Source organism: Amblyomma maculatum, unplaced genomic scaffold (genome assembly GCF_055883805.1).
Source record: "Amblyomma maculatum isolate TAMU_Amacu unplaced genomic scaffold, ASM5588380v1 scaffold_27, whole genome shotgun sequence".
Lineage (NCBI taxonomy): Eukaryota > Metazoa > Arthropoda > Arachnida > Ixodida > Ixodidae > Amblyomma > Amblyomma maculatum.
The window spans coordinates 192,796-220,786 of NW_028146752.1; the positions used below are offsets into that span (position 1 = coordinate 192,796).

The following is a 27,991-nucleotide window of genomic DNA, read 5'->3' on the forward strand; positions in this document are numbered from 1 at the left end:
CAGTTCATTCTAACCAATTTGGAGTGCCAAATTGGAAAAACTATTCCGACTGAAATTAAACGTTTTTCATTTTAGTCTGTTTATTTAGAGCCAGGAAAGCCGGTACCTACAAACGTGTTTAGTGAGCAGATAAACAATATCTTACAGGCTATCTACAAAATAACATGTTAGTACGTACGATATATGACACATACCAAACAAAGATAGTGAAACGAGCCCGCGCTGTTCGTCACAATTAAATACGTTTGAGTTAAGGAAGCCAATGAATGGTCATATTTATGACCAAAGAAATATTAGGCGCGTGTTTATTTTCAATACTGTGGAAAAATGTAGTTTAACATTGTGGTTTCGCTGATATAGCAGGCAGTTCGGTAAATTACTTGTGAATTTTGAACAGTCCATTCAAAAGCCTTTCACATTACCAGCTGCACTTTCAAGGCAGTTGCTGAACTTCTCTACAGAATAAAAATATAAAAAAGAAGGTTGACCCGTTCAGAATTAAGGATTTGACATATTTATTACCTGAATACTGATCTATATCGGCAATTAGGTCGTGATGAGTTTGCTTTGCTCTTTGCACTGCAGAAAAGCTGCCGTCGTGTCTGAATGTTACAGCATTTTTTTTATGTTGCTTACCCGAGAACCGGCCTTCATATGTAAGTGTATCAATGTTGCTCTCAGCTGATTTGCCTCATTTTGCCCTTAGGCGCAGCCTGCTTGTAGGCTTGTGTGTGTGTGTGTGTGTGTGTGTGTGTGTGTGTGTGTGTGTGTGTGTGTGTGTGTGTGTGTGTGTGTGTGTGTGTGTGTGTGTGTGTGTGTGTGTGTGTGTGTGTGTGTGTGTGTGTGTGTGTGTGTGTGTGTGTGTGTGTGTGTGTGTGTGTGTGTGTGTGTGTGTGTGTGTGTGTGTGTGTGTGTGTGTGTGTGTGTGTGTGTGTGTGTGTGTGTGTGTGTGTGCGTGTGCGCGCGCGCGCGTGCGCTGCGCCCCTTGACACCTATGTACTGCAGAGAAGCCACCAGAGCAGATGTTCATTTTAGTTCATGTCATGGGCCGCCGGGACTTCATGTTCTGCCTTCTGGCACATGCTTACGCTCACGTAATCTGTTAATTGTAAAAATATAAAAATAAAAACCGAGGTCAAGTTTTCTCACAGAGCTGTAAATACTCTTTCACACTTTCCAGAATGGAACGTTGTTGGGATGTCAGGATGACACCAGCATATATTGATGTTGGGACTTGATTCACAGGTGCCAACTCTGTAGCTAAAAAAGGCCCCGAATTCAACTGGCAAGAGTATTCTTACGCATCCATTGACCGTGGACCAGTGCACTTGTGCTATCGCTCGAAAACGTGAAAAATAAAGCAGGACGACTGTATAATACCCAGAAATGTGGCGCAATAAACACAAAAACATGCATGTGTTTGTGTTTGTTGCGCCACATTTCTGGGTATTATGCAGCACCAATTAACTAGCCCCTCAAGCTGTTATTTTCAGGATGACTGTGCTGTGTGTTTGGTTACTGGACAGTAGATATTTTCACAAGAGTCCATATAAGTAGAACCCCGCATAGTAAACTCTGATATAGTAAAGTGAAACCGAAGTCCCTGTTTATCTTGACAACTGTACAGTCGTGAGCGAAAGTGGTATACAATACTCAGCCAGTGACAGAGCTCGGGAAAACTGCGTAAAAATGCCACCTATACGACAGCGCAAGAGACAGCGACAGTGACACATGCATGTGGATAAAATGGGGCACTGCCACTATTGTTCCGATCACAGATAGCTGTTGCTAGATAAAGTAATTGGCATGCAGTTTTCGCGCGCTTCGCCACTGGCTGAGTGTTGTATACCACTTTTGCTCACGACTGTACATTTCTCCCCCTTTATAGTAAAGACATTTTTGGCAGACATCCGTTATAGTAACGTGCACCTGGTCGCGGCGACGACTCTCGCTCCCGCGCACTACCTAGAATCGCGTGGCAAATATATATTTTTTATTTGAAAACAAAAAAAAATGTCTTTTTTTAAGTGGCTTTACCACCAGGCTAAGCAGATTCAGGAGAAGCCTACTTTACGGAAGCTTTGAAGCCATGAGGGAAAGCACGCAGGGCGTAGAAAAAAAAAAGTAAAGCTGTCTACAAACATGAAAAAGAGGCGGTGCGGTCCGTTCAGAAAGCAAAGGATAGTAAAAGTGCGGCAAGAAAAAGGGAAGGGCAGGAATTGGGCGAACATTCACAGCACAGTGCAGCACAAAGCATGAGGCAGCGGAGGTAAGAAGAAGCGGTGCAGCATGTGCGTTCTTGCAGCACTTGACTGCCACGCGCATTTATCATTTATTGCCTTTTAAAGGACAGGAACAGCAAAAAGTGACACCGTGTTCATGTAAAGCTTTGGTTTTCACATTAAGCCATACTTGGTTGTATTTGTAGCTACACTGTCCTCATGCTTAAAAAGTACTTCCACAAGATGTAAAAAATTTTTATAACTGAAAAAAGTTGCATGAAGAGATAAGGGAGAGATGGAAGGTATTTCAGTGTTTTTTTTTATTAAGCAACAAGACGTGTTTAGTAAGTGCCCATTTAACTACCAGGCAGCATCTTCAGAACCATGTCATCACCAACAACTGATATAGTAAAGATTTTTGCTGGTCCCAGTGACTTTACTGTAAAGGGGTCTACTTAAAGCAGGATGGCTGTGCTGTGTGTATAAATGTTTGGTTGCTGGACAGTAGATGCAGCAATTTCACAAGAGTCCATATAAGTAGAATCCTGCTATAGTAAACTTTGATATAGTAAAAACTCTGACATATAGTTAAGTGACTAGGGTACCTTGTCGCAAGAATGCACACAAAGACATATATACATTACTTTGGTTGTTTTTATTCTAAAAGTCACGCGAATTTGAAAAATTCCTTGATGCCAACAAAAACATGTTGCTGTAATCTGTGCAAGTTCAAAGTGTTGTAATGGTGCCTGCTGGCCACAAGGTCAAAAGGCAAGCACATGTTTAGTCGAAACTTTATGCAGTGACTAAGAAAATAATATACAGCTCAGAAGTATGCTTTTCTGTCGGCTAGCAGTATGTGCTCACGTGCATGTCTCTTTAAGAACCCATTGGCAGTAAATTTACTGCCAGTAGATTACTATACCTGCAGCTGTATGCACTCACATATTGCATTTTGATAGGGTACACATTTCTGAATTTTGTACTTGGGGCAGAATTTTCTTGGATGGCAGTTTAATTAGACAGACTTGATTTTGGATTTCAGTTTTTCTTTTTTGGAACATATTATTTTCAATGATAGTTAACTTTCTTATCAGCAGTATAACATGCTACTCCTGTGTTGGTAAAGAAAGATCACTTGGGGTTTACTAGTTTAGTTTAACTTATGGGTTTAACATCCCAAAGCAACTCAGGCTATGAGACTTCATAGTGGAGTCATCCGGAAATTTCAACCACCCGGCGTTTTATAACATGCACTGACATCGCTCAACACAAAGGTGCCCTGGTTTACCCATCGAAAAGAGGTCACTGTGGCCTGGTACTTGGGGTTTACCTTAGCCTTTTTGCAGGAACAAGTATTCAATGTAAGGCTAGTTAATGCAAAAACAATCATACTTAGATCTGTACTCTAAAAAAAGAAATGCTGACCTTTTGCTGTTAAATATGTTTGAAAAAAATTATAAGTTTAATGTGCCTAAATCTAATAGAGCAATGAAAAACACTGGTTTGGCATAGTTTATCTTGATAGACGTTATATGTAGATGACGCCTGTATCTTTTTGCCTGCTGTTCCTTGCATCACTTAGCGCATGCTTCTCGGCATTTGACAACTGCCACAAAGGACCAGGCCTGCTATCTTGAAGCAAATTGAAGATCAGGACAGTTTACATGGTTAAACCACATGAGAACATATGTCGCTGCTGACGTCACACGCACATTTAATGCGAGCAAACACAAAGGCAGGTAAATTTAAGACAGATGATGTCACTGAAACAGCCGAAAAGTGGCCAGCCATGCCACCTGCCAGAGACACGGTGTGAAGTGGACCGTGATGTATGTTGTTCAAGCTGCCAGGAGTGACATAAATATAAAGACCAGCTTTAACCAAGCTGAATGAATGTGCTTGTGTGACCTAGGGTAGCATGTCTAGCCTGGGACCCAAGAGTCCTAGAAGGCTGGATTCTGATCTCACCCTCCTATCTCAATGGCGAAGCTAAATTTAGCAGCACTTGCCACTTCAACAATGACACGCGGTCTTGTGACATCACAGGAGTCACCTGTTCATGTCACCTGCCAACTGCAAGAGACATCCTCAGATGGTTGAAGACAAAGGCCACGGCATCAGACATACCTCACGTCTTTTTTATTTACCCCATGCTGTATAGCTTTTGCAGTAAATTTGAATTTGGCATATTTTTTTGCTTTTTCTTGGTTATTGAAAAGTCATTGTTAAAAAATGAAGGTGCCATTTAAAAGCACTTTATGAAGCAGAATGTGTATAATAGGTCACAATCTTCTGGCTCTTTTATGAGGCACAAAGAGCCCAAAGCTCAAAATGTATGTAAGGTGAGAATGGGTCTTGTCTGCTTCCCTGAGAAAATTTTTCAGCTTCACAAGTTCCCCATTGTGCAGCTTGACTGCACACCCCAAGGCATGGGGTCTTTTGACCAACCATGCAAATAACCTGCATGCAACAAGTGTGCTACGAAAGCTTTAGTAAAAGTTCATGAGGAATCTGTGCTTGGCTTAATGAATGATCAGTTGGCCTTGGTGACCCTGGCCCAGGACATTCTTGACACTTAGTAATGCGTTGAATAAAGTTGTTTCCTTCTCCGCCTGACTTACTGACTACTGCTGTCAAGCCTTATGGGCCACAATGTCATGCAAAAGGTGCTGTCACAGATACCAAAGCCAAGGGAGTAGACTGGGCATTGCCGCAAAAGCAAGCATTTTTGAAGAGTAACAGAATCATAGAAAGTTCCAGGCAACTCTACTCTTGCAGAAAATCAGGGATGCCATGGCACTCTCGGTGGGGTGGCACAAAAAAAAAAATAGGGGAGGGTACTGCTCCTCATAACCATAATTCAAGAAAAAAAAAAAAAAAAAAGAACAATTGTAACAATGAGAGCTTCACATGCTTACCAGGAAGGAGGCATTATATGAAAGTGTTCTTCCTGTTAGGGCCCGAAAGGGGCTATCGAATAGCTTTGTAGATGGTGCCCGCATGCCACCGTCTGTCGCCTTCCTTTGCCATAGTCATTGCATACAGTGCTTTAGGAGTGTGCAGTAACTGTTTAAGCTTTGCAACCTGGCCCCAAAGTTGCAAGATCACGTGATTGGGTGGCAGCAGTGCCCTGAGCACTGCATGGGCTAGAGATGGCCTTAGAGCTTGGGTTTAAAGTTGCGGGCCCATACACAGAGTTTCAATGTCTAATTATATGGGGTTTTATGGCGCATAAGCAGCTGTGGCTATCATGCACCAAACACAAATGTCTGGGCTTTTGATTCATTATTGTTAAGTTAAGTACATGTACTTAGGGTGTTACAGCAGAGACATGGATGAAATAAACTATGGTGTGTGCCAAGAAAAAAGTCAAGTTTTATTCACCTATTTTTTTACTTATACCCTACCGCAGTGGCTCGGTGGTTAAGATGCTCAACCACTGAACCAGGGTACCGTGGTTTGACCGTAGGCGTGGCAGCCATGTTTGGATTGATGCAGAAAGCATAGCACCCATGTACTGTGCAGTCAATGCCTTTTGAAGTTAAAGGTGATCGAAATGATCCAGAACCCTCCCCTACAGTGTCCCTCATAGCCAAAGTTGGTCTAGAATGTATACAGCTGTTGTGCTTTTTGTCCGGTTTGATCATGAATTCAACCCATAAAACTCTTGATTAAAAAATTTAGTTCCACTGGCTGCGAGGATGTTTTAATATTTAGACATAGTAGGTCAAAAAATATGACTGAATAAATATGTTTAGTAAATGCTAAGTAATTTAATTGCATGTGTATGCAACCTTCTCCATTTAGGCTCTTGGAACATCCGATCACTGTTAAAAAGGGAGCAGATCAGTGTCACGCCTTAACAAAGGAGCACTATTTAATTATGTTTCATGGAAACCTGAAGTAAAAGCAGATAACCCTGTTGGTGGAAAGTCGTCCTAATAAATGGCCTCGCTGGTCAGCTCCAGTCCAGAATGAGGAGGCTCGACTATTCCTCCAGTAGGTGCACTGAACGGAGCACCTCTGCAACTTCAGCCAAGGAACAGGCCTACTGGTAAAGTTTACCAGATATGGTTCCCTCACCACTTTGGATGCACAATGTAGTGCCTGCCTATAACGGTCGTTTCTGTGTAGCAGCCGAGTGGTCTGGTTTACACTAGCTGTGTACATGTTCTGGTCTCACAGGAGAATGGCGAAGAAAGCGATTTACGCCAAAGGCTTGCTCTCGACAACACCATAAGCTAACTGGTCAAGTGAGTTGGTAAACAAGAACATAGATGTCATTTGCCCTGTGCAAACATCTTTAGCTATTTCCATCTGCTCGTACAAAATCGTGACTGCATGATGAAAAATATTGGTCAATGTAATTCACTGTCCTAGTCACCATGCAGCCACCACACAACGCACTATTTGAAGGTGAGCAAAAGTAAGGAACATCCCTTTAAACTGAACCGCTCAGAAATGTTCACGTCACTAAAGCCCGACTCTCGCATGTGACGATATGCACAAAAGGCCAGAAGGGCTATGTAATACTATATGCAAAAGACTGGCTCATTCCTACCAAATGCCTACACCTCAATTGCGCAATACTTTACATAACCAACTACTGTTCTGGAGCACCTGGGTTCGAGCCAAAGAAACATAAGGCAACTTGTAGCGTAGACAAGACAGCAACGCAGCAATTGACTGCTCCCCAGCCGTTCTGTATTTCACTTCCTCGTTTTCTTCCATGCACATGTGCAACAACACTTCGTCTTTATCACATTTCCACCGCACTTAAAAAAAAAAAAAAAGCTTGCTAGCAAATGGCTAAATATCCTTTAATACATCACAGTCTTTTAAACCTTGCGGGAAGCTTCTTTTGACAAATGCTTCTGCAGGGAGAAGGAAGAGGAGTAGTAGTTGCTGCTGTTGAGGCACACTTGGGTTCAGGGGGGGTCTGTCGGTTCTGTGTCAGGCAAAGCCAGGAATGAGGAAGTTCCCAGGCTAACATCAGCGTTATTGGGGCTACGCGAGGTTGGACTCTGGTCTGCGTTTCTGGTACGTGGACTGGTCGACACTCGGGTGCAGTCAGTGGGCAACAAAATGTTAGCGAGGAGAGCCATCAGAGCTGAAGGCGGAGGTTGGCACTGAACTGCTTTCCTAACAGCTCATAATTTGGACGAGTGCCACACTCGCCCATCATCCAGCAGGTATGAGACTGGTCCAATTTGCTCCACAACTCTTCAAGGCTCCGAAACCGAGCAGCCAGCTTGCCTCGCACAATCGGCTTACGAACTCACACATAGTTGCCAATCTGAAAGTCGCAGTGCTTGGTTACACTCCGCTGGTCTGCATAAAGCTTATATTTGGCTTACTTCTGCTCTAGCCACTGGCATTAGAGCTTCAGCGCTCTTGTGCGATCAGTCGAGAAGCACTGATCTGGCAGGCACGCAACGTTAAGTCTTATGCGAGGCATCTGGCCATGAACTAGGATGGCTGGAGCGATTCCTGTCGTGGCATGTGGCGCACAGCGATAGACACAGAGTTCAATAATAGCTGTACGTAGGTTACGTCGCTCGCAAAGAGCCATCTGAACATATGCCCTGAAAACCTTATTAAACTGTCCTACAAGTCCATTGGCTTGGGGGTCATAAACTGAGGAGTAGCAGTTACGTATACCCCGAGGATGAGAATTGTGATCCGTGATCCAACACAATCTTTTCAGGGTAACCCTTGTGAACAAATGTACCTAGAAGCAATTCTTGAACTGTGGCAGTTGTGAAAGAAGCCTCCGGCCATTTACTGTAATAGTCAACGAGTGTTATAGCAAAGCGACAGTTACTAGGAGCTTGGTCGAAACGCCCCACGATGTCGATTGCAGGCTTATCCCAAAGCTTGTCTGGCAAAGCAACAGGTTGCAGAGGAACAGTGGAGACGTACAATAGCATCACTGCTGGAGGAATCATCTTCGACTTTCTGCACTTCACTGGAACGATCAGACGACTTGCAGATTCCAAATGGCCCACTTTGCCGCACCGACGACACTTCCGTTTGCGATTGGTTGGTTGCACAACTTTTTATTTCCATCGGAAATGGGCGTCCTCTTCCCCGCCCCCGGCACCCGTGCCGGGGAAGACGGAGAGTCGTGCGCCCGCGGATTAGAGGCTGGCTATTCTACTTGCGAGCTTGCCACGTGGAGTCGTTCGCCAGGTGGGTAGGAGAACCGCAGCGATAGCACGAGCGCTCCGGAAGTGCAGATGAAGATTTACATACGTGGCAACTGCATTTGATGCAAGGGACCTGAGGGACCCGTTATGATGTGCACTCGCATCTCACGCGCTGTACTGGAGCCACCTCTCCCGACAGCTCATTTGCTTCATGGCAAGCTTGCTGGCACTGTCTAGCAAAGGCCAGGGCGCGCGAGAAAGTCAAGAAGGAGATGGCGTTCACCGAAATGGTGACTAATGGTCTTCTTCACCAGCTGGTTCCTGATTTTGTAGTCTGCGAAGCTCCCAAAAAAACCGCAGTCGCCGACAAGGCTGCGAAGGGCAGCGATGTGTACTCATATGCCATCTCTCCGGCAGTTTGTACTCAGCGTTGAAAACGGTGGCGTGCGGCGATCACATTTATGGAAGATTTGTAGTGCGTCGCCAGTAAAAAGATAGCATCGTCACCGGAGTGTGAGGCAGCAGCGGTAGGCGCTGAAGGGGACGACGGCGACAATGTGTAGAAAATTCGCTGGCAGGATAGCCCTCTCCGGTTAGCAGAAGTGTGGAGGTATCTAGTGGAGGCACCAGACGCCAGCATGTAGTTGTGGAACGCCAGCCTCCATTACTCCCACGGAAGGGCGGAGGCGGCTGAAGACCCGAAAAGCTCATGATGGACGGTCAGCAGTCCACGCCGAAGTCCTGGTTTACGCTACCATCCTTGTCGCCAAAATATGTAGCATCTTTTTCTCGCTGTGCGCGTGCAACACTTCGTCTTTACCGCACAACTCACAAAACAAATGAACTCATGCGTACCAATAGCAATAATTAATACCGCCGCAACAAAATTAACGGCTTTAAAGCTATGACAACGAACAAATTTCACACAGATGAAACGCCACTCGGCTAAGGAGGCAATGCTAGGAATTGCACGCCTTGCAACGCGCCATTTTAAACGGAAGCGCATAACCACTGACGTCATCATGCACGGGTCACGTGAGTGTGACGTATTTCCGTGCGTGGCAGCAGGAGAAACGTGTGTGGGGTCGGCTGCTGCCACGGGCGTGGCTCTAGCCTCGGCCTTTTCTATTTCGGCAGATCCGAGCGACGAGCCAAGCGACACATGCATTTCTGTTCGCGCGAAGGCTTCGCGCGACGCGTGCCGCCGTCGCGTTCGCGTGAGTTTTCGCGTGCATGCGATTCAGCCTTTAGTCTTAGAGTTAGTGTAAGGAACTCTATGGTCTAAGTAGACGTCTACGAGGGGTTATTGGAACGCACCCGAACCGAAAACTGCTTAAGGGTGATGATGATGACAATGACTACAACACGCTTGTTGGTGACATCTGATGGCCAGGCAATGCATTCGAAGTTCTTTGGGAAACGAGGCGACGAAGCCGTCATGGAGGTGTGCGGAGAATGGTGAGTTTCCTGCATTTATCTTAGCAGCGTTCTTGTTCATACTCCCAAAATGCAAACGCCGCCACTCGGGGATAAGCGAGTGTTCAGTACGCACGCGAGTAATTTTATCTTACATTATGGGCCCGCCCGTACACTCGAACAAAGCTTGTATGCTTCCATAATGTACAAAGCAAGGATGCGGAAGATTACATGCTTCTGCACAACCCTCGTTGGCTTCAGAAGCCGGAAATAAAAGCAGTTTCCTAGTGAAATAGTACGCATCGCCCCCACGCTTGCATGCGCATAAAGGCAAATTTATCTTGCGGCGCCGATAATAGAATCAAACGCGCGTACATCGCGCACCTATTCCGTCGGCACGCAGTAAAAGAAAAATACGCGAAACATCTTAGGCAGGTGACGAAATCCGCATTCTTAACCTTTCACGTGTGCTCAAGTGCACTCCTAGTTATAGTTCATACGTTAATTTTGGACCTTGTAATATATCGTCCGCACGCGCGCGGAAACCTGCATGCATATAAACGCAGATATGTTATTGATTTCATTCATCATGTCAGTAAGATAAAGACATAAAATTTGCTGCAGGAAATTTGTTTGAAATTGCAGTTGCAAATTTCCTTTGCGCTAGTTTCTGCTATGCTTTCCTGCATAACCTGCCTGCGGGAGGAAAAGCCTGCTTTACAAACTGCGATTTTTTTTTTTTACGTAGTTTTTTACAGACTGAGAGGGTCGACTTGCATTAAGCAGAACCTTTGTAAGAGAAAAGCAGAGCCGGTTATTGTGTGTCGATAAAAAGGCGTGAGACGGTGGTATCGGCACGTCGATCGCTTCACCTAAAAACTATAATGAGCAATTCTCAGGAAGAGCTAGGGTATCGTCGCGGTCTAGCTCTGGAAACTGCTCATGCATATTTATGGGCGCTTTTCCCAAGTATAACAAAGCGGCGCGGACGTCGTTGAAGTCAAAAATATTTTCGTCAATTGTTTTGAACTAAGATGGCCTCTTTTCTCGCATAAAGTATCTGCACATAATCCGTGCTCTATGGCGCCATAGCAGACGCCAAAGGCGCACCTCCTCCCTTCTCGCTTTCTGCCTTGATTTTAGTTTGTGTGTGTGTCTGTGCGTGCGTGCGTGTGTGTGTGAGAGAGAGAGGACGAGAAGGGGGGGGGGGGGGGAGGGGGGCTCCGAGGAGGTTTTGTCAGACCGCGCGCGTACGCGCGGAAAACACGAGGCCCCAGTGAGGGGAACAATGCCCGCTTTTCTCTCTCTCTTCTTTTTCTTTTTTGCAACGTGTAGACCGGCTTAAGCGCATGGATTGCGCAGCTCAAAAGAAACACGCATGCGAAGTTGCAGACGGCGGGTGGGTTTCCAACGGCCATCGCTGAGGGCACGTGACCTCCCTCCAGCCAATCGGTGCCTCGAAAGGCGAAGTTGCTTCGCGACGCCGCCGAGTTTCAAACGGCTGCGGTCAAGTGAATCTACTGACGTGAGGCCTTGAAGACCTGGGAAGGGCGGTGTTCCTATCGGTGTGTTGAATCTGAAGCTTTGCGACGCTGTGAACTGCCGCTAAAAGTTACGCTGCAAGTGCGGGCGCGGTGAGGTGAGACGCTTTCACATGCATGCACTTACGCCCGATCACTGATTTTATTAGCGTGAACATGCACATGAAGGAGCACCGACCTGGTCAGTGCGAATGAAGCCGATCATGTTGCAGTCCGACTATCCGTGCAATTGCGATTGTCAATGCATATATCTGCTTCGCTTTATTTGGCAGCGAAATTCTCTTGGCAATCGGTCATAACTCAGAAAGCCACCTATGCGACATTTTTACATGAATGATATGATTGTTTGTACAGCTCACGGCCAGGCCACATGTGCGCATGAAGCGCTACTTAAACGGCTCGTATACGTGCTGCATGCACCATCACGCTAGCTAGAAATTGAAAGGCTGCTTGGAGAGCTATATTATTGCAGCACACCGAAAACATATAGGTAACGCTCAACATGCATTGTGCATGCCGTCTGACGAAAAACCGTGCTCGATGTTATGCTTTTTCGTCACGATCATATAGGTATTCGGAAACAAAACGGTAACCTGTACCTTTGATCTTTTTATCTGCTTATTGTGTCAATTTTCTTTTGAAGCTTTAGTGTTTGTTTTTTTTTTCTGTATGTACTTTATTGTGGTGCTCACTGCAAATATATAACTACAAGATGACATAGATTGGCTTTCGCCGGCATGCCATCATGCATCTACCGGCTCCAATTTAAAGCCAGCATTCGAGATGCTCCTCATGCAAGCCAGCTGGAACTTTACCTGAGCTGGGTGCATGCAGGATTTCTATTGGGGGTCACATAAGGAGTTAAATGATTGCATTTCTGAGAGCACCAGTAAGGTAGTGTGCATAGAAACTTCGCTTAGATTGCTCTTGCATTCCCAGAGATGGGATTAGCACAGCTATGAGTCTTGCTGGTGCCCAATCTAATATTTCCAGCAGGCAGTATTATATCTGCTCACCTACTCTTCAGTTTTGACAGCAACTCTAAATTTTGGTTTTGTTTGTGAGGCTTTGGAAATTTTGACCATCCGGGATTCTTTAGCATGCATTGACATTTGCACAGCATAGAGGCGCGATTAACTGCAGCCAGTACAGCACCGCGAAATCTGCAAACTGAAGGACAAACATTTTTAACTGAAACTGCCAAAACTACTTTGTGCTGCCGCAGCCAGGATTCGATCCCGCATCCTTGGGCACAGTAGGCGAGCACCGTAACCACTGTCCTGTTTCTATTGGAACAATTCTGCAGATGATAATTTAACAAGCCAGGTTAAACAGAATCGTTTTATTTCCGATGTCAAAGATCATCTTAGCTAGAAATAAAATACCCGTGTAGACAAAATTAATGTTCTTGGATAAGAGATTGTTTTAGAGCATAGCTCCTTTGTGCCCATGCAACGGTTGAGCTGCGTCACCATTGTTGTTGTAACCGAGCGAAAAAGAGTCAGGAGCCAAAGAATTTACCAGAAAAGAAAGAATAACTACCTTGTGGCTCTACTTTCTCTTTTGGCTCGTGAGAAAAATAAAGAGTGCTTTGTAACTTCACATGCACGCATACATACAAGCACTTCTCAAATTATTTGCCTTAATATATCACAAAAACATTTGAATAGTTGTACTCAACGTTAGAATATTTTAGTTTAGAAGTATATTTTTCCTCAACTAATGGCTCTGGTTAAGAGAATGTTGCTCAGTTGATGTGGAGCACTGTAGCCAAGTGGCAGTTTAATCTATAATAATAATGGTAACTGAGTTCCTGAGTGTAGATGTACAGAATTAAGTATTACTGTTCATTCATGCAGGCAGGTAAATCGCTGTGGCTGCTGAACAACAGAGACAAAAATATCAACCCAGATGGAACTGCTCATTTCCTTTGCTTGCACGTGTGAGTGCTTTGGCTTGCCTGGGCTGCAATAAAGCAAGCAGCTTTCAGAATCTAGTTAATGCTCAGCATGCTGAAACGTGTGTTGGGTTGTGTATTTTAGCCCAGGATATGCTGCCTTCTGGGACATGGCCCATGCCACCTTTCTGTCTGAAAAACTTTATTTCAAGCATGTTACAGAGAGGAAGTTTGAGGTGGCCACTTCTTCAATGTGCTGACTCCTCATTCTTAGAATAAGGTAGCGCAAAAGAACGAGGACAGAGGAAGGGACCACAAACACGAATGCTCCCTTCCTCTGTCCTTGTCCTTTTGCGCTACTTTTTTATTCTAAGAATGTGTTACCAACTAGCCCAGCAACAAGTTTCATTGACATTTCATGCTCAACCCAAGCTGTGTGCCTTAATCTAGGCTCTCACTAGTGGAGAACACCGCACCTAATTTCTTAATGGGAACCTGGAGCAGATAATTTTGAATTTACCCACGCAAAAGGATAGGCCAGCTGGAACTTCTAAAAACAGAACTGGTACTATTTCATTTTCAGTTAACACCAACACGAAATTTTTGACATCTGTTGAAGTGCATGAATAGCAAAGATATTAATTATAAGGAAGGGCATATCATGTTGGGAACAGCGCTAACACAGCACAACCCACTCACTCTCAATGGACACCCCAACAAAGCCAGGAAGGAATGGATGAAGGAGGGAATCTAAGTTGTGATTTTAGCCCTTTGAGACCTGAATATTGTTACCAGGGGACACATTTTCACTGCCCAAGACATCAACAAATTTAATGCTTTTAAGTACATGCAGATACTAAAAATGCCAGAGCATCCCGCTATTAGTATGATAATAATAAAGCCCAGTGGGTGCAGCAGTCCTTCATCCACGTCTATTGCTGAAAAAATATTTTCATGTAGCAATATTTTGCTTACCTTAAACATATATGTTTCATGTGCTATGTTTTTTTTTTCTTTGCAAAATAAATAGTTTTCCGCCTACCGGTAAATAGCATATACAACTTCTCGTGAAGAGCAGCACAAACACGAATAGACTAGACAAGAAGGGCGCCTCACAGTGCTGACTAGCAACTGATGGTTCCTGTTCTTCATCCTCTATCAGAAGAAGAAGAGTAACGATGAACACATGCACAAAAAGAAAGAAGAAATGGGGAAATATGCAAGTCAGCACCTTTGTTAGTGTTACTACAAAGAGAACAGTCACTTTTGTGCGGATTCTTAATCCCTCCTGATTTTGCAGAGCTTGCTCGTTATTGTTAGGAGGGTTTAAAATTGGGCTAGTTGATTTGCCACTTTTGAAAAATTTGTTCAAGGCAGAGAAAATGACATGAAACACATGAGCACGAACACAGGCGGTGGTGTCAGGATTTTCTTTTACCATCTCTGTTTCTCTTTCTTAATTTCTTTTTGTGCATGTGTTCATTGTTACTTTTCTGCCAAAACTCCTGCAGTGGTGCAGTGGTTAGGGAGCTTGGCTACTGTGCCCAAGGATGCGCGATCGAACCTGTCGTGGCGGCCGCTTTTTGACGGCGGCGAAGAGCTAGGCACCTGGTGCCGTCAGTGCAAGGTAAAGAACGCCAGGTGGTCGAAATTTCTGCGAGTGCTCCACTGCTGCGTTTCTTGTAGCCTGAATAGCTTCCGGACGCTAAATCCCATAAACCAAACTGATCTTTTAGTTGAGGAAGAAGAAAACCACCTGTTAGCCAGTGCTGTATTCATCAGTAGTACTTGTGAGCGGGCTAGTTGGCTATACGACTCCGAAGACCTCCGGTGCTGCATGGTTATACACAAAAACAATGCACACACAAGAGAATTAAACCAAGACAACACAAATGATGCGCTCGCTACCAACTGCCTGTTTTTGTGGTACGAAGAAGAAGAAAGCTTCACAAAAAACGTGGCGCTACAATATTAGGAAGAAGTAAACAAAAGATTAAAAAAAAAATGCGAAGAAATTCAGAATAAAAAAATTCTTCTTTTTCGTACCACAAAAACAGGCAGTTGATAGCAAGCGCATCATCTGTGTTAACGTCTTGGTTTAATTCTCTTGTGTGTGTATTGTTTTTGTGAATAACCATGCAGCGCCGGAGGTCGTCGGAGTTGTATTCATCACTTCTTGTCTAGCGTGTTTGTCTATTCGTGCTGTTCTTCATGAGATGCTTCACCAACCAGCTTGCCAATATGTTTTGGCACAGCATTTAGCACGGTCAAGCCCTAATTAAGAAAGACAGTTGTTTATGCCTTGCACTACTATTGCAGTGCAAAATGTAAGCGGTTAGTTCTTTGCATGATTGTCAAAAACTACATTAAGTGTCGTAAGTTCATAAATGATAGATTTTGCAAGATTGATGTGCCACAGCTTACCAAGCAAACGCCCAAAGAATCATGGAAATAATTTCTATTTTGCAGGTGCACATTACGCATGGAGTTCAAAAAGCTGAAAATTTTACATTCGGATATTCTTTTTTAGACATCCACATCTAGACGTCCAATTCTGTATCGTCCATGCCTTCTATTCATGCAAATGCATAAGTTGTTTTCAAAATTAGAAAAGATCCAAGAAACAATTCACTTTCTAATAAAACAAAACCCAGAACATTGGTGCAAAGCAACACTATATGGTAAGCTCTCATGATAAGCTCCATAAAACCCCGGCCCTCAGTCACCAGCGGCTGCGGAACAACTGACCACGGCGGCGGTCAGACCTGTGACGCAGCAGGGGGTGCTAAGAATTCCTGGCTCCGCTGGACAGGCCGCCATTGGAAACTGACCCTGGCAATGTTTAATGCTAGAACCCTAGCCAGCGAATCTACTTTAGCAGCGCTGTTAGAGGAACTAGACGGTATGAAATGGGATCTCATAGGGATTAGTGAGGTTAGGAGGCCGAATGAGGCACTGAAGGATGCCTGTACTGAAGGATGGGCATGTACTGTGTTATCGAGGTTTACCAGAGAGGCGACAACTAGGAGTATGTTTCCTTGTCAATAAATATATAGCGGGTAATTTAGATGAATTCTATCTATAGTATTAATGTTAGGGTGGCAGGCATCGTAATTAGGCTTAATAAACAATATAAACTGAAGGTTGTACAGGCCTATGCACCTACATGTAGTTATGATGACCAGGCAGTTGAAAGCTTCTACGAAGATGTAGAATCGGCAATGCGAAAAGTAAATACGCAGTATACTGTACTAATGGGCGACTTCAATGCCAAGGTAGGAAAAAAGCAGGCAGGAGACCAGGCAGTAGGTGACTATCGCACTGGTTCTAGGAATAGCAGTGGGGAATTACTAGTTGAGTTTGCAGAGTGCAATAACTTAAGAATCATGAATACCTTCTTCAGCAAACGGAAGAACCGGGACTGGACATGGAGAAGTCCTAACGGGGAGACTAAAAATGAACCAAGATACTTTGTTGGGCAAGTTGGTACTTATTCATTATTAATATAAACAGCGCGAACACAAAGACAAAGGACAAGATAAAAGAAAGCCACAGTACAAGCACTGACTCACAACTATGCCTAAGCCCTTTACTCCAAGGCCCAGAACAAACAAACATGAAGAAAACGAAACAGTCACGTGAAACAACCCCCGGGTTCACCTGCTGCACAAAAAATCACTTAAAAAAGACACCTCTTTGCTTGAAAGAGCAAGAGAAGTCTTGCTGACACACTTATTGTCCGTTGAAATAAAATATGATTCCACTATCTCTCTCGTCATCTTCTCTTTGTGGCGATACAAAATCCTAACCCTCTCAAACTTAGGAGTGCACTTCTTCTTCTCCTTCTTCATTATTTCACATGACTGGCAATGTGATACCAGAAACGTTTTGTCCTTTCCACTTTCCAAGTTGTTCCGGTGTTCCTGTAGTCTCTTATTAATACATCGTCCTGTTTGTCCTATATAACTGGCTCCACAAGAGAGTGAAGCCTGTACACAACACCTGTCTTGCATCCAGCATATGGGTTCCTATGTTTCACCCCACATTCTTGCTTCTTCGCTTCTCTTTCCCTTTGAATAGCCGGGCAGATCCTCTTCATCTTGAGCGGGGTGGTCAATGTGACGTCAACATTATATCTCTTGCCTACATTTTTGAGGCCATGCGAAATTCTGTGCACATACGGTACTACTGCAACTTTCCTCTTCCTCTCACCCATGCTGGGCAGGGATTTCAGTCTGTGCGTTCTTTTAAGGCTCTTCAGCACCCGGCAACTGGCCTCGATAATAACCGGCTCCCGATAACCGGCCTTTGCAATTCTTGTCACTTGTCTTTCAAAACTCTTGCCCATGCCGTGGTAACAAGATTTCTTCAACGCATTTAATAAGCATGTGTTGATCATCCCATTCTTCATTAATTTGGAATGCCCCAAATTCGGTGATGATCATGTTTGTTGGGAATACAACCCGAGATCGATGAAGCCGTTGCTAAGCTCCAATTCGGGGCATTCCAAATTAGTGAAGAATGGGATGATCAACACATGCTTATTAAATGCGTTGAAGAAATCTTGTTACCATGGCATGGGCAAGAGTTTTGAAAGACAAGTGAAATCCCTGCCCAGCATGGGTGAAAGGAAGAAGAAGGTTGCAGTGGTACCGTATGTGCACAGAACTTCGCATGGCCTCAAAAATGTAGGCAAGAGGTATAGTGTTGACGTCGCATTGACCGCCCCGCTCAAGATGAAGAGGATCTGCCCGGCTATTCAAAGGGAAAGAGAAGCGAAGAAGCAAGAATGTGGGGTGAAACATAGGAACCCATATGTTGGATGCAAGACAGGTGTTGTGTACAGGCTTCACTCTCTTGTGGAGCCAGTTATATAGGACAAACAGGACGATGTATTAATAAGAGACTACAGGAACACCGGAACAACTTGAAAAGTGGAAAGGACAAAACGTTTCTGGTATCACATTGCCATTCATATGAAATAATGAAGAAGGAGAAGAAGAAGTGCACTCCTAAGTTTGAGAAGGTTAGGATTTTGTATCGCCACAAAGAGAAGATGAGAGAGATAGTGGAATCATATTTTATTTCAACGGACATTAAGTGTGTCAGCAAGACTTCTCTTGCTCTTTCAAGCAAAGAGGTGTCTTTTTTAAGTGACTTTTTGTGCAGCAGGTGAACCCAGGGGTTGTTTCACGTGACTTTCGTTTTCTTCATGTTTGTTTTTTCTGGGCCTTGGAGTAAAGGGCTTAGGCATAGTTGTGAGTCAGCGCTTGTACTGTGGCTTTCTTTTATCTTGTCCTTTGTCTTCGTGTTCGCACTGTTTATATTAATAATGACTAAAGATGAAATTGACTTCATAATGTGTTCAACCCCTGCCATTATGCAAGATGTAGAGGTAATCGGGAAAGTGTGATGCAGTGACCACAGGATGGTGAGGTCTCGAATTAGCCTAAATCTGAAGAAGGAATGCAACAGATTAGTAAGAAAGAAACCCATCAACGAATTAGCGGTGAGGGGGAGAGCAGAAGAGTTCAGGATCTCGCTACAGAATAGATGTTCAGCTCTAACCGAGGATGGCGACATTACCCTAGAAGCAATGAACAATAATTTCAGAGATATCATTACTGAGTGTACGGTAGAAGTAGGCGGTAGGATAGTTGGAGGGGATACCGGTAAGCTGTCTAAGGAGACGAAAGATTTGATTAAGAAACGGCAGAGTATGAAAGCTTCAAATCCAACAGACCAGATTGAATTGGCCGAGATATCAAAGCTAATCAATAAACGCAAGGTGGCCGATATAAGGAAGTATAACATGGAGAAAATTGAGCATGCTGTAAAGAACGGGGGAAGCCTTAAAGTGGTAAAGAAGAAATTTGGCATAGGCAAAAACCAGATGTATGCGATAAGGGACAAGGCGGGCTACGTCATCACGAATATGGACAAGATAGTCAAAGTAGCCTAGCAGTTGTATACAGATCTCTACAGTAGCCAAAGTAGTCAGGACCGTAATGAGATTGGCGGTAGGAAAAAACAATCCGACGTTCCACCAGTGACGAAGGACGAGGTCAAGAAAGCATTAGAAACTATGAAAAGGGGGAAATCAGCTGGAGAGGATCAGATAACTACAGATTTGCTTAAGGACGTGGGGGGATATCGTGCTAGAAAAACTGGCCACCCTGTATACGCAGTGCCTGGTGTCATCGACGGTAGTGGAACCATGAAAGAATGCAAACATTATCCTCATTCATAAGAAAGGGGACTCTAAGGACCTTCAAAATTACAGACCAATCAGCTTACTGTCTGTTACGTATAAAGTATTTACTAAGGTAATCGCTAATAGAATCAGGACAACCTTAGACTGCAATCAAGCAAAGGATCAAGCAGGTTTTCGGAAACGGTACTCTACTATCGATTATATCCATACCATCAATCAGGTGATCGAAAAATGCTCGGTATATAACTAGCCCTAATACACGAAAAAGCATTTGACTCAGTTGGAACCTCGGGGGTGATGCAGGCATTTCGAAATCAGGGGGTAGACGAGCCGTACGTGAAAGTGCTGGAAGATATATATAGTGGCTGCACAGCAACCATAGTTCTGCATAAAGAAAGTAACAAAATTCCCATAAAGAAAGGTGTTAGGCAAGGAGACACAATCTCCCCAGTACTATTCACAGCTCCCAGTACTATTCACAGCTTGCTTAGAGGAAGTATTCAGAGACTTGGAATGGGAGCAGTTAGGGATAAGGGTAGATGGAGAATGCGTCAGTAATCTGCGATTTGCTGACGACATTGTTTTGCTAAGCAACTCGGGGGATGAACTGCAAATAATGATTGATGACCTAGACAGGAAAAGTATAAAGGCAGGCATGAAAATCAATATGCAGAAGACTAAGGTAATGTTCAACAGCCTCGGGAAGGAACAGCAGTTTACATTAGGGAGCGAAGTACTGGAAGTAGTAGGCGAATATGTCTACTTATGACAGGTAGTAACCGCAGATCCGGACCATGAAAAGGAAATAACAAGAAGATTTGGATGGAGCGCATTTGGCAAGCACTCACAGATTATGACTAGCAGCTTACCGGTATCGCTGAAGAGGAAAATATACAACAGTTGCATCTTACCTGTACTCACCTATGGGGCTGAAACATGGAGGCTAACCAAGAGGGTTCACTTAAGTTGAGGATAACTCAGAGGGCTATGGAACGAAAAATGGTAGGGGTAACATTAAAAGATAGGAAGCGTGCAGAGTGGGTCAGAGAAATAACTCATGTTACTGACATTCTAGTGGAAATTAAGAAGAAATGGGCATGGGCAGGGCATGTACATAGTGTGAAGAGAGGATAACCGATGGTCACTTAGGGTAACAAACTGGATTCCAAGGGAAGGAAAGCGTAGCAGGGGGCGGCAGAAAGTTAGGTGGGCTGATGAGGTTGAGAAGTTCACAGGGGTCAAGTGGATGGGAGAGGCCTTCGCCCTGCAGTGGGTATAGTCAGGCTGATTATGATGATGAACACTATGTGGTGACTGGGAGCGCCCCTCGGGGGAAACAGAACAAAACTCAAAACACTCATGTGGCACTTAGCGAGGCCAGGGTTACCAATATCCTGCCTACCCGCTCTCACACTTTTTGGTCCCATTTCCACTATTTTTCTTTCTATGCGTGTGCTGGTTTCTTGCATGTTTACCTAGACTTCCATTCTCTTATATAAGCAAACTATTAAGTCCTGAAGTGGAACCCTTTGAGAATGCATTGCTTCCTAGAAATTCTTTCAGAAGGCTTGTTTCCCATCCTATCTTCCATGCTTTCTCTGAGGGGTGCTCGCTGAGTTTGAACACCAGTGATGCCGGCCCTAAAGTAACAGCTGATGTCACATCACTATGCGTTTGTGTTTGGATGTGTGTAGTATGAATTAGAACGCCATGCTAAGCGGAAAAAGCCTGGCTCGAATGTGTGAATTATGCTAAAGGGAGGGGGGGGGGGGGCATTGAGCGATCTGTATAAATAAAGTATATGTTGTGCCTGGTGACTGATTGAGAGTTACAAAGGCATTGAAGCCGGAGCTTGACGGGTCTGGAAAGAAAACTGCATAAAACTCTTAACTGCTATGGGAGTCAGCCACTAGTCTCTCAAGGATGCCGAGATTAAGAATGACGTAAAATCTTCTTCTAACAGTTTCCCCCCAGAAGGCTAAAGAGAAGAAAGCAGGGATGGTGGAGAGGAAAATCAAAGCTTATGGTGTTCAGCGCAACGACACACGGCCAAAGAAAGGAAGAATGAAAAGAAGGATGAACTATGAGCTTAAATTGCAAATACCAACTAGCCCAGTGACTAACTGTAATAGTCAAACAATCCTTAATCTGTGCGATCCAAAAACGACTCCTTGCCTTCCTCCCTTTTTATCATAGAAATCCTGGAATTATCCTTAAATATCAGGCCTAATAGTGGTCCATGGAAACCCTGCTTCTACATATGCAAGGCTAAAAAGAAATTGATAAAAGGCTTGTGAAATCTAAGGCTGGATTTACGCCTAATAATTACTTCGCTGTTCTTAATGAACAAATGATTTCACCCTGAGCAGTGGCTCCACAAGCATGGCAGAATTTTTCTGGAATGTAAAGATGAGCAGAGGCAAATAAGGATGACAGTGGGAAAAAATGAAAATGTGTAAGGAAATGTTAAAAGCCATTAAAATGACAAAACCATGTCAGGCTTCAGTAATTCAAACCTATAGTAGCAGCGTTCCTTCTAATGTTGTCAAATTCCACTTTCAAGGGGACTTAAATGGCTGCATATCATTACTGTGTACTAACTATCTCATTCTCAATCAAGCACTACTTTGGGTGAATTTTGGTGTTTGCAATTTGCTTTTTTTTTTTCAAACAAGCTTTCCGGTACCTGCAGAGATCGGCATGTCATCCTAGGCCAGTGCACGTGACATTTTAACGTGATAGCATTAATGGTTCTGTTGCTCAGAAAATGCGGTCTCGACATTGTGAGCAAAAATCATGAAAGTGGCATGGTCTGTGTGATTTGGCGAGACCACATCTGCCAACTCGGGTTGCTCATTTCAGGTGAGAAGGTAGAATAACCTCAGTGTGCTGGTGCAGTGGTTAGGGCACTTGACTACTGTGCCCAAGGATGTGGAATTGAATCCTGGCCGCCGTGCAAGGCTGTGCGATGTCAGTGCACGTTCCGCATGAGATGAAAATTTCCGGAGCCCTCCACTACGCCATCTCTCATAGCCAGAGTTGCGTTGGGATGTTAAACCCCATAAACCAAACCAAGAGTCAACCTTCCGGTGCACTTGGATGTTGAGGCAGGCATGCTACACCAAGGCTATGCAGGTACGTTCATTCAGCTTGGTTAAATGAGCTTTATATGCCTACACTATCGTGTCTTACCCTTGATGGTGGAGCTTAGGTGTCCCCCATAGTTATTTTTTTGGCTCAGACTTTTCTGTGACCACTGCTTTTATTTTTGTTTCTATCGTGTGCAGAGCAGTGGCAAGGGCCCGCTGCCAACAGGATGAACCCTGGCCAAGAGGCACCAAGTAGAAAGCACCGCTACTACCTTCATGGAAGTGCGGGGAGCTCTTGTCACTCTCCTCCTCTTTGCCTCTTGCACTGCTGTGCCACTGCCATGGGAAGCAGCTGCCAAGCCAGACCACGAAGAGCTGGCCCCAGCAGAGACAGGTTTGCCTGTAACTTACCTATCAGCAGCCACACCGGAGTCAGCTAACAGCACTTTGCTCCAAGAAGCTAATGCAGCACGTGCCATCAAGTTTTTTGACAAAGGAGTCACGACAGTGACAATTACTACCCCAAGTAGCAAGGGGCTGGCCAGCAAAGATGTCAACACAGTACACAGTGGAGAGGCAGATTTAGTGACCACAGTGTCTGGAACCCCAGTTCCCCACCAGCAAGCTACCACACAAGGTTTCTTGGAATTACACAAGGACATACTTGATTACGAACTCAGTTCCCTTAAGAACAAGCCAGCAGACAGATTGGTGACTGTACCAGATTCCCCAGGCAGCAGTGTGGCTCCCATTACAGAAAATGACAGCACCCTGGAGGATGCAGTGCAACTGGCAAAGCCAACACACGCCCCTAATGGCAGCGACATCTATGAGGCACCGGTGTCTTCACTGCACGCTTTTCTCGGTGATAGAGAGCTGACTACGCCAATGTCTGCCTCAGCTTTTAATGTGACCAGTGAAACTAAAAAAAAAGACATGCGCATTTCTACTGTTCATTTCGTGGAAGCACCACATATTGTAGAGCTAACTAGCAAAATTTCACCAAATGAAGAGCCCAGCACAACAATGAGTGCCATCCAAAACTATTCCAAACTACAAGGTCTCACGGAGAGCACCAACATTATGGATGCACGCACTCCATATGCTGATGCACCAACTACGGCAGCTGTGGAACCAAATGTTATACCAACAATAGAGGGGGGGACCAAGGGCCTCCTACCGGAAAGCAGTCAAGATTTTCAACAGGCTTTTTCTTTGAGTACACAGGCATCCAGTGAGGAATTGGACATTAGTGGAGAGGAAGATGTTGAACTGCAGCTGGAGAGCCTTGTGACAATACAGAGTCCAACAGTGAATCCATCAGAAACTCAAACCTTGACCAAGCAACCTTCGACTGCCACCTCTACAAATTTTACTCCTGATGATGTTGCATTGACACCAGTTTTGACCACGCAAAGCAGCACGTTGACCACAAGCTACCCATTGGAACCTGCGTCAAATATGCCACCTGGCAATGAAGGTGTAAGCAAGGAAACTGAGGCTTTCCATTGGAACACAAGCTCCCCACTGGAACCTGTGACAGATATGCCACCTGTCAATGAAAGTGTTAGCAAGGAAACTGAAGCGCAGTCATCAGAGAGCACGTCAGTCCTTGGCACAGAACCGCCAGATGTGCAAGCAGAGCAGAAGACCCCATCAAATGAGACGACTACAACCATAGCGCTTGAGCACGCAACTGTGCCATTGCTTCAGAATGGTACCAGCCAAACGAGTGACAATGAACCTTCAAGCACTACACTGCCATTTACATACAGTCCTCCCCTTGAAAATATGAAGCCAAATGCCACAGCTGGTATAACAGCTATTTGGGAAGCTGGCACTGTTTGGCAGGAAATTCCTCTTGTTTACAACACATCAGCTCAAGCATCTTTACTGCATGCTGACACGGCAACCTTACCCCTATCAACAAGCACTATTTCAACCTTAACGGCTGCTGGAATTTCATTAGGGGCCGCTGCAACTGAAGCACAAAGTCAGTCATATCTGGAAAGCACTCCTGAACGAGAAAAAACAGCTGGAACATCTACAGAGGCATTTAACCCTTCCTACAGTGATGAAACATTCCATACTGAGGTCTCAAAAGACAGCTCGCCAAGATACACTTCTTTGTACTCGGTTTCACAGTCACCAGATGGTAACACAGAATTTTCTCCAACCTATGCGCTTGATGCTACAACCCAAGAACTCGGCACAGGAGGCAATACAGTGGTAGCGCCATCACAAAGAGTGGGAAGTAATACAATCACAGATATAGTACTGCCAACTGCCATGTTAAGCACAGTACTTGCCGATCATGATACCGAACGTTATGCAACTAGAGGTGCAGTGCTGGAGAGCATGCCCACAGCTGACATTGCCAGCACTACTGCCACAAGCGTAGATGGCCAGATAATAACCCCAGAGAGAAGTGGTAATTTGCATGAAAATGAGTCAACACATTTGGTTACTAAGACTTCAACAAAGCATATGCTTCAGAAAGAGACTGCCCACAGGGAACTTGAAACAACGCAGGCACCAAGTGAATTTATGCAAGTGCCTTCAGATCTGCCCAGTACTACGATGGCTGAGCTGGCAAGCACGCCGCCTCCACTGCATAGGAATGTGGAGGCCAGTGAAGAACTCGTATCGTATGCTCCAGTGAATGATACGACAGCGAGTGCTCCAACCCTTGAGCAGGATACACAGCCACCTATAGTGCGCGGCGCTCAAAACGGTGCTTCGCCGGTTGTGCCAGACGTCTCCATAAGCGTCACTCCTGAACGTGAAGCACCTCAGTTCACGGGCTCTGATGGCTTCTCGCCTCCGGCTGTACCGCCAACTCGCGCGACCAGCACAGAGCCGACTGTACCATCAGAACGAGCCGGCCCCGATGACTCATCGCCTTCCGCCACTCCGCCAACTACGACCACCGGCACCACGTCATCGCCACCGGTCACTACCTACCTGGCTCCCCCGCGAAAAGTGGGCTGCGTACCCCTGGAACCCCCGCGAAGCCCGACGCACGAGTTTCGGCTCGTGTTCAACACGTCGGCCGAATTCTCGTGGGAGCAGGTGGAGGCACTGGAGCAGCGCATCCAGCACTTTGCCCGCGACGACGTCTGCCCGCGTCGCTTCGCGCGCACTGCGTTCGCCCTGGGCCCTCCGCACGTGCTCAGCTGGACTGACCCGTCGGCCAACTCGAGCTGGTGCGACCGTGCCGCCGTCGACGCCCTGCTCCGCACCATGCGCGCCAACTCGGGCCAGCCGACACCCGAAGTCACGCGCGCCTTCTACCCCGAGTTTAGAATCGTCGCGGTGGAGCTGCGCTACCGCGGCGCCTGCGCTGACCGCCGGAGTGCCGTCGCGCCCATCGCAGCCACTGTGGTCGGTGTAGTGGCGGCTCTGGTGGCCGGCTTAGCGACTCTGCTCTGGCGGACATTGCGGCGGCTCTCACGGTCGCGCAAGCTGGACGTCACCGCGGCGCAGCCCTCGTTCGACCTGAAGCAGCGGCGGCCCATCTTGCTGCCAGGAGAGAACCGGCCGGGCACCAACGGCACGCCCAGCAAGAGCCCGCACACCAAGCCCAACCCGCCGTTCGTGGTGGACACGGACTTCTGCTATATCAACCCAAACTTCCTGGAGGTGGTGAAGCCCTCGCCCCCGCCCCCGCCGCCCTACCGGCGGTCGATGGACCGGCGTGTGCGCAGCCTCGAGGCGGTGCTGCCGCCGCCAAGGCCTCCTCACGGGCCACACTCAACGCTGGGAAGCCGCAGCCTGCGCAACACCACCCCGGCTGCCGAGCAGGACGAAGGCACGTCGTCCAGTTCCGGAGTGGAGTCCGACGCCCAGCCTTCAGGCGAGGCCAAGTCCAACGAGAGCAGCTGAATGAGCCGGCGTTAGCTCAGGGCGCGCTCTGCGGTAGGAGTCCGCCGAATGATCAGCTCTCATATCTGACTCAGAAAAAGTAACGCAGGCGTATTAGTATTAAGAGATATTGACCACCCTGATTGTGGTAAAAACTCACGTCACAAACCAATGCACAGTAAAAGAGGTCACCCACGCAGAGGTTGAGGGAACTCCTGTCTCCCGCTGCTGGTCTGCTGAGTGACACGGCACAAAAAGCATGCGTTTTCCTCTCCGATGTTGGAGTGAGGCCCATAGACGCTGTGTGCACACACCACACTTGGTAGGCTCGATCTCCAAACACAGCTCATTGTACATTATTGCAGACACAGTTCAAAGAAGGAAACGTCCATAGCTAATTGCTGCGTGCTTTCCGTTATGCATCGAATGCTTGCTTTTGCAGTGTACAAAAGGGAGAACAACGCTTATCGTCATTAATCACACAAGGTGATGCCATCCTACATTTCAACAAAGCAAAGAGAGATCCTCCATTCTGCATGAGTCACATCACTAATTATTAGCATGCTGTGTAGTGTTCAGTTGAATCCACGCGTTGTAGTTCAAAAAGTCTGAAATGTGTTACAGAAAGGTCAACAATCTTTGTTGAGCTGTAACTACATTGTATGACACTGGGAGCAGTTTTCTTAATGTACTCTATCTGACCTCTTCGTGCTGTTCAGTCATGCTACAAGTTTTTTTTTTCTTTCTGAAGGAATTCCAAGTGGGCACCTATGTGCTATGTGAATGAGTACAATGCACGAGAGCTACTTTGTAATATTTAAAGGGCTGTACAGCCCTGAAATGCTTCTACGGTCATGCATCTCCATGAACTGTGGAATTGTGTGAATTTTGAATGTATTGCTTGTAAAATATATCTATGCCTTAAATTGTGCTGCATCCATGTCAGGCAGCAGTTCTGTGTATGTGTTGACACGTCTTGCTTGTCTGGTGACTGGACTTGTGATGCTTTTTTAAAAAGCACTTCAGCTTTTGTCAGTTGTACTGCCAGCAGACAAATATGCTTTCCCAGTGAACTTTTTAGAGCTGCACAAATGATGTTTACCTCAGATGCATTTGGTTTCAGATCAATTCAGATTCACGCATCATGTGCTTTCACGAGCAGCTGCTTAGTGACAACACCCTGGTATGGCTACCTCAGTCTGTTATGATGCAGCACTAAAATGTCGTAATGTGGCTGGACACCCACATGTTAATGCTAGAGGAAATTCATAAAACAGTGACACTAGAAGCTCGCAGAGAGAGATGCAGCTTCCATGAGTTTCACTCGTACTTTGCATGCAACGTTCTAAAAAGTACGCAAGTGGTGCATTCGCAAAAAAAGATTTCACTTCACCTTGTGTCACTCATACTTCTCAAAGATTCAGCAAAGGTTTTGATGGAGCAATATAAAACTACATCCTTGGATAGAGAATGATAGAGAAGCTAATCAAGCATTCAGTTATTGTACCCCCTGTGCATGTCACATATTGATGGTGAACTACTTTTTCAGGTGCAGATGGCACCAGAGAGAATAGGCATACTGGCCATGTAATTACT

General features: G+C 45.5%; 2 protein-coding genes across 6 annotated transcripts in view; both read left to right on the forward strand.

Moving 5' to 3' along the window:
• The window catches only part of LOC146170913 (uncharacterized), a 70,726-nt gene extending 69,248 nt beyond the window's left edge, over positions 1 to 1,478 (forward strand). For 2 of the 5 annotated variants that reach the window (XR_014703068.1, XR_014703066.1), the window contains exon 4: positions 1,181 to 1,478. Coding sequence is in view for 2 of the 5 variants with exons in the window: in XM_084586687.1 (XP_084442813.1) it covers positions 1,181 to 1,238 (58 nt within the window). In the remaining 3 variants the exon portion in view is untranslated. The remainder of the gene's footprint in view (positions 1 to 1,180) is intronic. The other 3 variants (XR_014703064.1, XM_084586688.1, XM_084586687.1) reach the window with 2 other exon arrangements.
• A 9,862-nt stretch (positions 1,479 to 11,340) lies between these two features.
• LOC146170918 (uncharacterized) lies at positions 11,341 to 27,559 on the forward strand. Its single transcript, XM_084586696.1, has 3 exons — positions 11,341 to 11,429; positions 13,191 to 13,273; positions 22,730 to 27,559. Exon 3 carries the CDS (start codon positions 22,808 to 22,810, stop codon positions 26,414 to 26,416), a length of 3,609 nt encoding a protein of 1,202 aa, XP_084442822.1. The 5' UTR covers positions 11,341 to 11,429; positions 13,191 to 13,273; positions 22,730 to 22,807; the 3' UTR covers positions 26,417 to 27,559.
• Positions 27,560 to 27,991: the final 432 nt, after the last annotated feature.